This window comes from Polistes canadensis, unplaced genomic scaffold (assembly GCF_001313835.1).
Source record: "Polistes canadensis isolate GaletaPanama2010 unplaced genomic scaffold, ASM131383v1 scaffold_52, whole genome shotgun sequence".
In the NCBI taxonomy this organism is placed as follows: domain Eukaryota; kingdom Metazoa; phylum Arthropoda; class Insecta; order Hymenoptera; family Vespidae; genus Polistes; species Polistes canadensis.
The window spans coordinates 159,050-172,277 of record NW_014569599.1 but is presented as its reverse complement, the minus strand read 5'-3'; the positions used below and the strand labels follow the sequence as shown (position 1 = coordinate 172,277).

At 35.2% G+C, this 13,228-nt stretch overlaps 1 protein-coding gene across 3 annotated transcripts in view; it reads left to right on the top strand.

Moving 5' to 3' along the window:
- LOC106785530 overlaps positions 1–13,228 on the top strand; it is a 224,641-nt gene that overhangs the window by 180,672 nt on the left and 30,741 nt on the right. For all 3 annotated transcript variants that reach the window (XM_014746090.1, XM_014746091.1, XM_014746092.1), the window contains one exon: positions 5,630–5,755. In XM_014746090.1, coding sequence (XP_014601576.1) covers positions 5,630–5,755 — 126 coding nt within the window. The remainder of the gene's footprint in view (positions 1–5,629; positions 5,756–13,228) is intronic.

Sequence of the window (13,228 nt, the reverse complement as noted above, 5' to 3'; positions counted from 1 at the left end):
ACATCCTAGTCCCATGATGGCGCCTATCCTTTTGCTTCACAACTAAAAGGGATCTCTTCCCGAGGACTTACCTACCATTGACCTGCCATTGACCGATTGCGAACTGTCAATTTTGCGTGTAACTTGACAGCCTTTGCTTTCGCGTCATCCCTTCGATTCGATCTATTCCGTGTTACTTTAAATAGCGATGGCTTTAATACCCCACCATAACTATATAATTTTATTATTTTTAATGAAATAATAATGTATCAAATATTGATATTTCTTTTCATTATTTTTTAAAGGATTCAAATTATTTTCAATATAAATCGTATAAAATATTCTTTATAAAAATGAATTAAAGATGTGTGTATTGGGAATTATTATATAAAAATATCACAACCGATTGAATTCGGTATTTTGATAACCAAAGAATTCAGTCGTGAAGGGTTTATTGGAATTCATTTCGATCGGGAGATAATTTTGTTGACGAGTATCGAGTTGTTCGTTTTGTGGGTTGTACGAAGCCATCACTGTAAATTACCAATGGATGGGGATCTGTGCCTTTTGCGTACCGAGAAAGATCGTTCCGACGGTCCTCGTCCATTGATACACGTCATACGTAAAGACGCGTGACTGAGACGAGCGAAATGTACCTGAGAGTAAAAAAAGGCATGCAGGTAAGTACATACGTCGGCTTGGAATTTGCTTGAAGAGACGAGTAATAGATCCTTCGCATCTTTTTCTTATTGTACGCGGATCAATTTCAAAAAGATATTTATATTGCTTTTTTTTTACAAATGACAGAAGCCAACCGGTTGGTCTAAAAGCATTACGATAAAATGAACAAAATTATATACGCTTTAAAGAAATATTTTTAATATACGAATGATTAAATCTCATATAAAACAAAGCATTACATTTATTTCGAAAAAGAAAAAGTTTGAATATTTATAGGATGAGATAAAAAGAATAGAAGGGGGGGGGGGAAAAGAAAAGGTATAAGTCGGTAAAAATTGGTCAGAGGTGTATATCTGTATCGCCCTTTGAAAAGACAATAAACGTATGCATCTCGCAAACGGTAAAATCTCTCAGTTACGATAGAAAGTATCTTACGTACACCCACCCGATTGGCAGGGGCAAACTAACTTTGACCGATAGAGAATCGCGGTGGTGGTGGCTGAACGAGACTAAGAAAGGAGACAAAAAGATAAAAAAACAAAGTAAAAAAATGAAAAAGAAAAAAACAAAGAAAGAAAGAGAAAGAGAGTGTGGGCGAAGTAAACGCGCATCGACCGAGCCATTAATCCTAGCCCGTAGGCTAGTGGAGTAGACACGAGGCGAAACAAACCCCCTTGTCCGCGACCTATAGTGAGATGGTATCGACGATCGAGTGCGAAAAATCGACTCGGCCGATCAAATAAATCCCAGTCGAGTCGAACGAGCTCCAACTTCAGAGAGAATCTCCAAGCGCGCCGGGGACCGATTCTCTCTCGACGAAACGGCGCCACGAACGTCTCAGTTTCATTCTAACCTCTTTAAAACCCTTTTACAATCCTATCTTACAATACACTCCAACTAGACATCTCATTTCTAACATGTCACGATCTACCATTTCCTAGAAGATATCCCATCCCTCCTTCTTGATATAATCCTACGAAAAGTTCATTTGTTTTATTTCTTTCTTTTTTTTTCCCAACCCACTTTTTTTTTCGTTAACCTTTTATTCAACAGAAGAAAAAGAAAATTAAAATATGAATGAAAGTAACGTAATAAGAATTTTTGGGATGCTGAGATGTTCGATCGTATCTGTTTGATTGTCAAGTGGGGTGGTTTCCACTTGACGTAAAAGTGTCACGTGAAAGGGAGATGAGCCGCAACGATTCTCTTCTTACGCGAAGCAAAAATTCGGGTCTCGGCAGGTCTCGGAGCTAAGCGATCATGTTCCTGGTTCGACGTCCTTTCATTCTCGTCGGCGTTGTGAATGTGGAACGATAAAATGAGCCTCGTCCCAAAACTCAAACGAGGCGGCATCGTAAAACTGACGTTTCGGGGAAGATGCATCGTTACGAGGAAGAAGGAGTCTCTTTATCGATGAAATAAAAGTGACTCGATGAAACCGTACGGTCGTATATACTTTGCTCACTTCAACGAATAATTCAGGCTATGATATTTATTTCTTTTTATTTGAGGTTATATGCGCGGCATACCAATCGCCATCTTTCATGAATTAGTACTCCATTTTACCACCACCGTACAAAGTTGACTTAACCTGTTCAAATTTCGCGTCCTAATAAATATTGAGTTAATTATTTAAAAAATGTAACAAATTAACTATATAAAATAATAATAATTGAGACAATCGAAATTTCTAATATATTTTTTTAAATAGTATTACTATACTCGAGTGTGTATAATATTAAATGGCATTGCTGAAAGAAATATTTCTTCCTTTTTCAACATCTTTAGCTATCATAAAATAAGTCTATGATTTATAACGCTTATCACTTCGTATATTAACTTTGATCGTAAAGCGTAGAGACAGAGAGAGAAAAAAAAATCAAATAAAATAATATAAATAAGGTAAAAAGAATATTGATCACAAAGATGAGATGACGTTTCTTCGTTACGTCATTCCTATACCGTTCTACGAAACGAATCTTTCATCGAGTTGAGACAGCGTTTTATACGCCCGGAGTGACGCTCGCCTGTAAAACATAGTCGTCGCCGTAGTTTTCCTCCTACTCCACCTCCTTCGCAACAAACCTTTTCTAACTCCTTAGAACGAAAGAGAGATGAGGATTCGCCCGGCGGGAGGCTCGTAAAGCGCGAGCAAGTCGGCTAGAAGTAGGTAAATTCGCGATTTACTGCTTTCTCAGAAAGTCCATTCTATCGGTGCCCTCGGCCGATCCCGCAATAATCGGACGTCTTACGTGTCCCATAAGCGCGATAAGATCGTTTTGCGAGTTGAGAAGTATGGTAAGGAGAGGAAAGAGGATATAAGAAGAAGAAGAAGAAGAAGAAGAAGAAGAAGAAAAAGAAGAAGGTGGAGGAGGAGGAAGGTTGTGGAGGCTAGGCGCGTGAGAAGATGCAGCACGCGGAAGCAGACGAGAGTGAACCATGAAAAGAGACAGATAGTTATAGATAAACAGAGAAACTGAATAACTATAAGTATCTAAGAAGGACAGAGAGTACAAGTTAGAAAAGAAGGTAAAATAAATGAGAGAATAAAATAGAGAAAGAGAGAATAACAATAATAGAAGAGAGAATAAGAGAGAAAGAGAGACAAGATAATATGAAATACCGTAAGAGAGATAAGGAGAGAAAATATGAGAGAGAAAGAGAAAGAGAGAGATAGGAGGAAATGCTGTTGGTGTCACGAAGGAACCTAAATACTTGGTCGTCCGTTAGGCGTGCTTAGTCCTCTTCTACGTGCCGTGTAAACACGCTCCTCCGTGCAAAAGACGCACGCGCGGAGTAGGTGAGATAAAACGCAGGGTCACCACGTTCGTTGCGGGGTCACGACACCTTCTTCTTCTTCTTCTCCTCCTTGCGTTTGCAATGGCGCACTGCACACTACTTATTCGCACCTGTACTCTCCTCTCTCGCGCAATATATACTCGGGTTCTCTATCTCCTTTTATTTCTCGTTTTTCGTTTTATTTTCTTAAAGCTCTATACCAACGTGTTTGAATTCTCTCTCTTTCTCTCTGGAGGTAGCTTAACACGGCCCAGTGACCCGTATAACCTACGCTCTGCTTATGATCGAAGAGATTTCTGTGTATCTCTGTATACGTGGTGTATCTTTCCCTTAACGGGATGCCTCGTTCTCTCAAACGATTCGCTTCCTTCTTCTACGAGACCTTCCTACGAAGGTCTGCCTTCTTCTTCTTCAGCTTCTTCGTCTTCTTTTTGTTTATTCTTGTTGTTCGTGTTTCTCGTCTCTCTAGTCTCTTTCTATTCTCCTTTAGTTCTTCTTTTTCTGCTCTTATAGCTTCTTTGCTAACGGAGCGATCAGAGCTAACGATACAGACGGCGATTTGATAGCGATCGAGCGTGATGACGGTAGGTAGGATAGTCCACGAGATAACTATGCTAAAAAGAGTTATTACATACATTCGAATTTGAACGATAATAAACATTTCTATCTGTATACCACTAATCAACTTTTTACAATTGTATTCATTTAATTAATCGTACAGTTAATTTATTTATTTTTTTTTCAGATAGATCTCGTTAGTCGCGTTTAACGATACTTAACTTTACTGTGTGACTAAATTATTTTTACAATTAAAATTCTTTACAGCTTACATTTGATAATCTTTCTAGGAATGAATGAACTCGTCATCCGTTGATAACTGTTTTCATAGTAATTGAGAGACTGATTTGTTATCAGTCAATACTATGATAGATACCTACTTGAGATTGTTCTATTATGTGCCAAGATAAACACTCGAGATTGTTCAATAATGTGTTATGATATATATTCCAGATAGCTATATTATCTGGATAGACACTTCAGATTGTCCAATACTACGTAAAGATAAATACTTCAGATCGTTCAATAATATTCCAAGATAAATATTACGAGTGTCCCACAATATAAAGTATAAATAAAGATACTTTAAAAGTAAGAAATGAATTCAAAAATTTACCATGAGAATGACACTTATTATTTTTTGACTCGTTCAAATATCAATGATCAAACTCTTCACGAGAACGTTTACTTAACTTCGCCTAGAATCTCAAACCCACGTATGGTAAATATAGATAAATGTTGAAGGCAAATGGCGAATATTAAAAACGGAAATTTACGAATAAAAAGCAAACAAGAAAGAGATCCTAAGGCAACTATTAAATTCCAATAAGGCCAAGTATTTCTGCTCGCGAAAATATGCAATAACTAGGTTAATATCCTAAAATAAATCAAAAACTAGATTCATACACCCAAACATTGTGAAACATTATTACAGTGTTACAACTTTTGCTGATATTCGATCGCAAACACGCGAACACTCGGCCCAGTGACCCGAATAACCCGTGGTTTGCTTATGATTCAAGCAGTTTCCATCTTACTCCTCTCCTTTCCTCTCAGATAAGCCCGAGGGCGAGGAGGCACCTTTTCGTTTGCACCGCTCGTTATTTCGCACGGCGACGTGGACGACGTTCGTGTCTTCTTGTCCTCTATCTCTTTCTCGTTTGCTCTCTCTCTCTCTCTCTCTCTCTCTCTCTCTCTCTCTCTCTCTCTCTCTCTCTCTCTCTTTCACTCTTTGGGTTAGCAGCTCCCGTTAATTATACGAACGAACATCTTGCTGGTTGCCAGGCCCCCCCTCCCCCCACAACAATGTCAGTAGGCCCTGGTTTCGACGAGGAATCATTAATCACGTCGAACATGTCCATGGAAACGATCTAATTACCCGTTTTTGGACATACCTTTGAATCTTTTGTGTTTTGTTCCATTTAACACTATTAGGGTTAACCAGTTCCTAAACTTTTACCATCCTATAAATATTTCTTATTTTCTATGGGAATGCAAAGAAATAAATAAAAAAAAGATACATTTCAAGTGACCGGTACTTAAAATGACAACTCAAGTGGATTTTTTTCTAAACCCATATCAGTTAAATAAATTCAATCTGTTTGCTCGGCAGGTACTGTCGTGGCTCTGCAAAAAAGGTGAAGACGTATTGTCGAAACACGCACAACACTCAGCAACAACGCTCTCAGCAGCTCGTCATCACGAGAGGGAATTTGAAAAGTTTTACTTTACGTCGATGGTGAGTACCACCTATATACCTATATACCTAGCAACCAAGTAACCAACCAACCAACCTTTCGGTAATATCCCGCGAACTCAATCGTCCTGCGGCTCGTTAATGGAAACGAAAGGAGAGCCTTGGGGGCCTTTTGGTATTCGCCCTCCCTACTGAGAAAAGAGAAGAGAAGATTTCACTTTTTTCACGTCCCATTGAGCCGCTCGTCACGCTTCGATACGAAAGAAATTTCGCTGCTGAGCGAGATGCCGTGACGAGAGGGAGTTGAGAGAGCAGGGAACAAGGGGCGGGTCAGGAGAGAAGAGGGAGGATCCGCTTGCAATAACTTCGAAATAATAAAGGAAACCATTGTGTTGAGTAGGAGCAGCTTCCTTCCCCTATATTGCCAAGAATCACGCTGAGTTTGAGGGACTTTTCTTCTTTCTTGTTAGCCGTAGGCTCTTATTGGGGGCGGAGAAAGAGAGAGAGAAAAGAAACGAACAACGAAAAGACTCTCTTCGTAAAAACTTCTTTGAAATTTCCTTAATGCAGTAGGAAAAAGTATAAATTTTGAAGGTAATTGCGATTGAAAATAAATGGAAGAAGCATATTTTTTGATTTACGAGAAAAGGGGAACATTATTTATGCCTTATGTCTTGTTATAGGACATTTTTAAGTGTAATATCAGTCATTGGAAGGTAATTTTCTTCCCATGCAGTAATTCATTTTTTGTAGGTTAAATCTGTATTGCAGGAGACTGTATTACCGACTAATCTAATACAGATTAGAGTTCGGTCGGTAATAAGTTTCTTAATTGTACTTTCCCTTTGTCATATTTTGCAATACAAGAAATATTATCTCACAATCTATTAAATAATTTTTGTATTATTTTATACACACATATGTATATTTATATATTTTTTGTTTTCATTTTATTAGAAACAAAAAAGGAACGAGTGAATTACGAAACCGATTGTCGATCGATTTTTACTCGATCGGTAAGTCGATCGTTCTATAAAGTGCTGCCGTCTATGAACACTTATAATCAAACGTAGTTAACTCTTTAAACTCTTCAGATAAAGTTGACTCTATGAAAATTGAAACGATCGGAAAGACTATAGTTACGTTAATGATAGCTATTATTTCGTTCTCTCGCGAATGTAAGCTAGTTAATCGAGCCTCACTGGAATCTCATCGATCTTTTGTAATAGCCCGATCGAATCGCAGCCATTAATTTAAAGAGTCCGATTCCGAGTAAAGTTCTGTAATTAGAGGCGTATACGTTGGAGAAACTCGCGGTAATCGCGATAGAGAGTAGTCGATTAACGCGTTTCGGATCCCAAAGCGAAACTTGCTTCTTTTTAACGACTAAAGTGGATACCAATGTCTCTTCTTATCAATAAATGGTACGACTCTGTGTCCGTTTCCTTTGTTCGATAAGATATCGGTAACGGTACGTACCGATATTCAACTATTTATCGCCATTTTGTATTTTCTCTTTGATCCTACACTCTTCTAACAACAATAAACACTTTTATTCCAGTTTTTCTAAACGATTTTTGCGATTTTGCAAAGGTGAGAACACTTTGTAAAATTGATTATTGCAGAGTTTAAAATACATAAATGTTTGTCCTATTAAATTAACGTCAGGAACAATAAATATTATCAAAATTTGTATTATCAATTATTACAAATGTAAATTCTATATTCATAAATAATTAATTAGAATAATAAATTACAAGAAAATACAATTTGATAATCCCCATTTTGAAGCAATAGATAGTATTACTCGATGAAACGTGAGAAATTCGTACAGAAATTACTTCTAAAACTCGCGCATATGCGAGAAAGGTATGTGAATAACTTTGCCACAATAGAAACGGAAATTCCATCGGTAACTTTTTTTTCCCTTAGCATATAATCGAACTTTCTCCTGTTATCCATGCTTTTGCTCGACGAGTTAACGCTAACGTTATAGAGAAAAGTTGAGAGGAGGAAAAGATTCGTTATAGGTTCTCGATCAACGTTTACAATCATCTCGAACATTGTGTGTGTGTGTGTGTGTATGGATATGAATGAATGAAATTTTAAAATTACTTCAATGGACAGTATTTCACGATAAATTTTAATTAATCAAGGTTTCACTCACTTCATTTAAAGTCCTAACATTCTTTTTTAAATATTTTCCTTCATTTTATTTTCACATTTCATGGTTCATTACCTTGCTAATGTTATCATAATCGTTACACTATAATTTATGATCTGTGATACCACGATTACGATATGAAATTACTCGTGTGCTGATTTTTTTCGTATAATTATACGTTATGATCGTCAGCGAAGACAAAGTCAGAAATAAAACTTTCCTCAAATCTTCTGTTACATTTATTCTCGAATCTACTTCGTCCAAAAGAAGACACTTGTTTCTGTTTTACTGTTTTCTCTTTTTGTTTAAGAACGTCCGAGTTGTTTTCAGAAGCACATTACATTAAAGTTAGGTAGATGTATATCCAAGTATGTACCTTGACCCAAATGTTACCTTACTGAGAAGAGAAGGACAATGTAAAAGAGATTGCATCCTTTAAAGTACAAAACGATGTTTACCATGTTGTTAAAACCGATCTCAGAAAATCATCGAGGTTTTGGTTTCACTGGGGAAACAGTCGAGATACGTTGATACGAGTGTAAGTACATGTTCGTTCCCCTAACCCAATTACTAGGACAAATGGTAATGGTAAGGAAATCGCGAGTTGAATAAGAACGAAGGTGTCGTTTGACTTTGTAGATGCCGAATGCCCAGGCAACTTGGGATGACCGTAAAACGTACAGGAAATCACGCCTTGTCTTTGAAAGTTCGTACTACCTTCAAACTCGTGCGTTCTATAATACTATGTTCAAATATTTTTTACGAATATATACTGTTTTACAATAAAGTATTTTTTATTTCTATCTAATATATCTATATAAATTTATCATTTATATTAAATAATTTTCAATTGTAATATTGTTGTAAAAAACAAAACACTCGTCATAGTTGGTTTCTCCTCATCCTAAAATTGGCAAAGGAAATAAACATTGCAAAACAAAGAAAAAATTAACAACGATCTTCGATAACAAAATTACGTTAACTAACTTTCGCTTATTTTTTATCTTGAAGAAGATCGTACTTACATTAATATTCTTTAAGAAAGGATAACAACAAATATATATGATTGCGTCCGGTTGCTAAGTTTCCTCGATGCCATCTCGCACCGTGTTTGGCGTGTGTCATGAATTGCGATCGGGAAATTATTTCAAAATCGCTTGCAAAACTATGACGAATCGTTCGATATGAGGTGGTTATGCTCGTTGACTAGCACACACGCGTACACGTATGTATGTATGTATAATTTTAAAATTAAATAAAAAAAAACACATTAAATCATATAAAATATCTAATAGTATATAGCAGAATTTATTTGACTTTTAATCAAACATTGTATTATTTTTATGGGAATATCTGTTAGGAATAGAAATGAATTTTCTAAATCGTACAGTGATCTCACACGTTTGATCAAGAATATTTATTCATGGTGTGCGAAATAGCAGTTGTACGAAGAAGAAGAGTATACTAATCCCGTGAACCCTCTATTTTATTAGGCTCCTTCCCTTCGTCATATATTTTATCATAGTGGGACTAGCCAGTCACGTGAAAAGGTTTAATCGTCTAATCACGATCCACCCCACGCATTACACCCACTTAACAGTCGATGGATTTATCCGGGCAAAAGGAAGATGTCACCCTTTTAACGAATGGAAACCATCTGTCGTGTCGTTGACAATATTTAACATCTCGAAAGTTTTTAAATGATTTTACAAATCAGCAACTCTTTTTTCAAGACTTTTTACGAATAATTTATTATCCTGATTTTAAAACTACGAGATGAGGAAATTAAATCTTGCAACAAAAAGGATGTTACGAAGTTTTACAATAATAAACATATTAAAAAGATGAAGGGGAGTAGCTTGGAATGCGACAAAACAAGAATAATCGATTCTAAAAATAATCTCGAAACCTGTGGACCCGCCTAGAACTTTTACTCCACCTTTTTTTTCAATACTAAACAGGAAGTAGAAGGTAAAAGAGAAAGAGAAATAGAAAAAGAAAAGGAAAGGGAGACAAGGTCCGAGAAGGAAGGTCGTTTTAGGGACGACAAGTCTTCTGAACGGTTGGAACCTCCTTCCTGTTCCACTAACGAGTCTCCTCCACCGGTAATAGTAGTTTTACGTTCTACTTCGAAGAGGCATCGATTAACCCACATATCTCGAAGCAAGATGCATCGAACCAGCTCGTCTTATCTCTCTCTCTCTCTCTCTCTCTCTCTCTCTCTCTCTCTTATTCTTTTTATCTTTTATATTTTTTTCCCCTCTCTTTTTCTTATTCTTTTCAAACACCTACACACTAGCACGCTAACTATGCGTAACATTACATCCGTCTTCGTTGCACCTTCTTCTTCTTATTCCTAGATATCTTTGCAACGTAACATCAAGTGTGAACTCACATAGAAATTGCGTGTGCAATCGAACGAGTGTTTTAACACGAACTTATACACCTTGTCGTTCGATCACCTAATTATCTACCTGTTATCAATCCGTATAAAATTTATGCACACACACCCATTTATTTAAGTGAAATCGGAATTTAACTGAAATAATAAATTCAACATTAAATAATTGTATAAATCTGATTATATACCCTTTGATAAAATATATCAACGGTTAAATCAAAAAACGAAGTAGATATTATTGAATGAAAGAAACTTGGAACCGTTTGAAATGACGTAGACGTTGTGTAGTTCGATTCGTAATAACGATAAGACGATAAGATGAGACGAGGACAGGATATTTATCCGGTTGAGGTGTGTCCAAGATGGAATGTCATCTACCTGGGCGGACGTACGAACATAATACAAGCATTTTGTAAATGTGTCTTTAGAGTTAACAGTATCGGCATACTATCGTACTTGGGGAATACATATACATACGTTCAAAATCACTATAAGCTAAATCTGAAGACGTACACGCGCGTCCTGCATGAAAAATGAAGTGGGTTAGCCACACGATTTTAACATACGTACACGCATACGTACACGCATACGTACACGCATACATACTTGGAGTTACAAATATACAAACGTATTACCTTTGAAGAACTATATCGATGATCGTATAAAACGCGTGTACACGAGTCGCGTAGAAATGAGTGGAAAATGTAACTGTATATTTAAATCGTTTTGGGACGATGTCATTGTTTCGATCGAGTTCATACCGATTTCTTCGAAAAATTCCGATCGAAACTTTATGATAGTTTTATTATTGTCACATTTTCTAATCACTGTCTTGTGTGATCAAACAATTGGATTTTTACGTTCCCAATTGTTGCTGGTAAAAACTATAACACATTCTGTATATTTATCAAATATAATCTCAGAAAATATATTAAATAAATGTATATATTGTTTTTAATTATAATCGTAACAGCATGAAAATATTATAATGAAAAAAAAATACAATAAAAAGAAACGTGGTATCAAAGTTCTCGTCAAATGAAAGACACGGATATAATAAAAAAGAAAAAGAAAAAGAAAAAGGAAAAATAAAAATAATATTGAAAATTCAACTGTTAAAGATAAACACGAGTTTTCCTATGCATCCGCGATAATGTTAGAAAAATAGGGGCTTACGTTACGCTCTTCTACACGCACTACTCTCTTCTTCGACAAAATTACCAACCTTCCAGCACGGATATTCTCCGTTAATAGAATAAAAACATGAACAGAGATTCTTCGTATTAATCGATTTTCTTACATATTTGTTTTAAAGAATATGTGCATTTTTGTTTTGATGATATACAGTAAACATAACATTATTTATTCTAGAAGGTTGATTAGCCTTTAACGACGTAATCGAATGTCCACGTAACGAATAAGTAATTTATATTGGATTATACATTTATATAATTGTTACAATGGCATAGTTTCGATGAAAGTGCCTTGTTACTCGCTCTTTGATCGCACGAGATTCTAAAACTAATTCTAAACACCTTATTAACCGATTCAGGTGTACCACAGATTTCCTTTATTTTATTCTTTTTTTTTTTTTTTTAATTTATTAAACCTCTATAACTTCATGTAACTTTCAAATCATACACCGATAGTTTTTTTGTTCCAACAAGATATTAATTGTCGGCTCATAGTATAAGTTAGGTTTTTACTCAATACAGGTTCTAATTAGCAAGCATGAACCTTTGAATAAGTAATACTAGCATAAGCTATATTTTATACAATAATATGCTATATTTAGTATACTGTAACTAAATTATAAGTAAGGTATATTAGTACAGTATAGTATATTCTATGTATGCATAACTTTTCAGCTACTATAAGTATAATTTATTAATACAACATGGCCAATAAGTATACCTTAAATGTTATCTAACATAATTTGTTCAAAGATTATTATTTTTTAACATATTTGTGAAAATATTTTTAAATTTACATTTTAGAGTTCAGAAAAAATGATAAGAAAATATCTATGCAACACAGAAATCTTAAACTCTACTTTCTTATATATTTTTTTTTTCTTCTTTCCTTCTTCGTAGTTGTTCCATGACTTTTCCATAGAAAATGGATTCCGATAAGAACACATTTTTTTGCTATCTACACCCATTAAGAAGATACAACACTTGTTCGTTCTCCTTTTTCGTAACTCGCCCGTATACATCAACACTTTCTGATTTACACTGTTCCTTCGTTCTCTTTCTATGTTTTTTTTACTTCTCATAAACGTGTGAGAGAAAGAAAATATAAAAAGAATAATAATATTTAATGGGTTTCATTCTACGATAAAATGTGTTTTACTCTTGCACCGTTATTATCATGATCTTTTTTCTTCCTGATTATTTAATATACTGTCCAAATTATCAATACAATGATTTAATTATTTAAAAAAAATTGTTCTTCTCTCTTAAAAATCATTTAATATTAAGATTGCATTTTTTTTTTATATAAGATCTAGTTATTCGAGAAATAAAAAAGTAAAATACAATTCCAATTCTCGTAACAATGATATCATAGAATTTTGTTGGACAGTTCTCGTTGGTTGGCCTTGAAATACCTGCGAGCTTCTCACATTCTTGCGGTTGTATCACTCCCATGATCGATTCAAGGGCAGGACGAGTTTGAAGCCTGTCCTGCATAAGGTTTTTTTTTCTCTTACTTTTACTTTATATATATATATATATATACACAATTATATGTATATAAATCTTTTTCTTTTTTTCTTTTTATTCAAATACGTGAGAATAAAACGTGTGTCCGTGAACAGTAGGTCGATACAATCGTATAATCGCAAAGGAAAAACTTGTTGAACGTAACGGTAACGTTTATCTATAATTGTGATTGTTGGAATGCTATGTCATTCGATTATGAGTCCACTATATGTATATATAAATGTTAC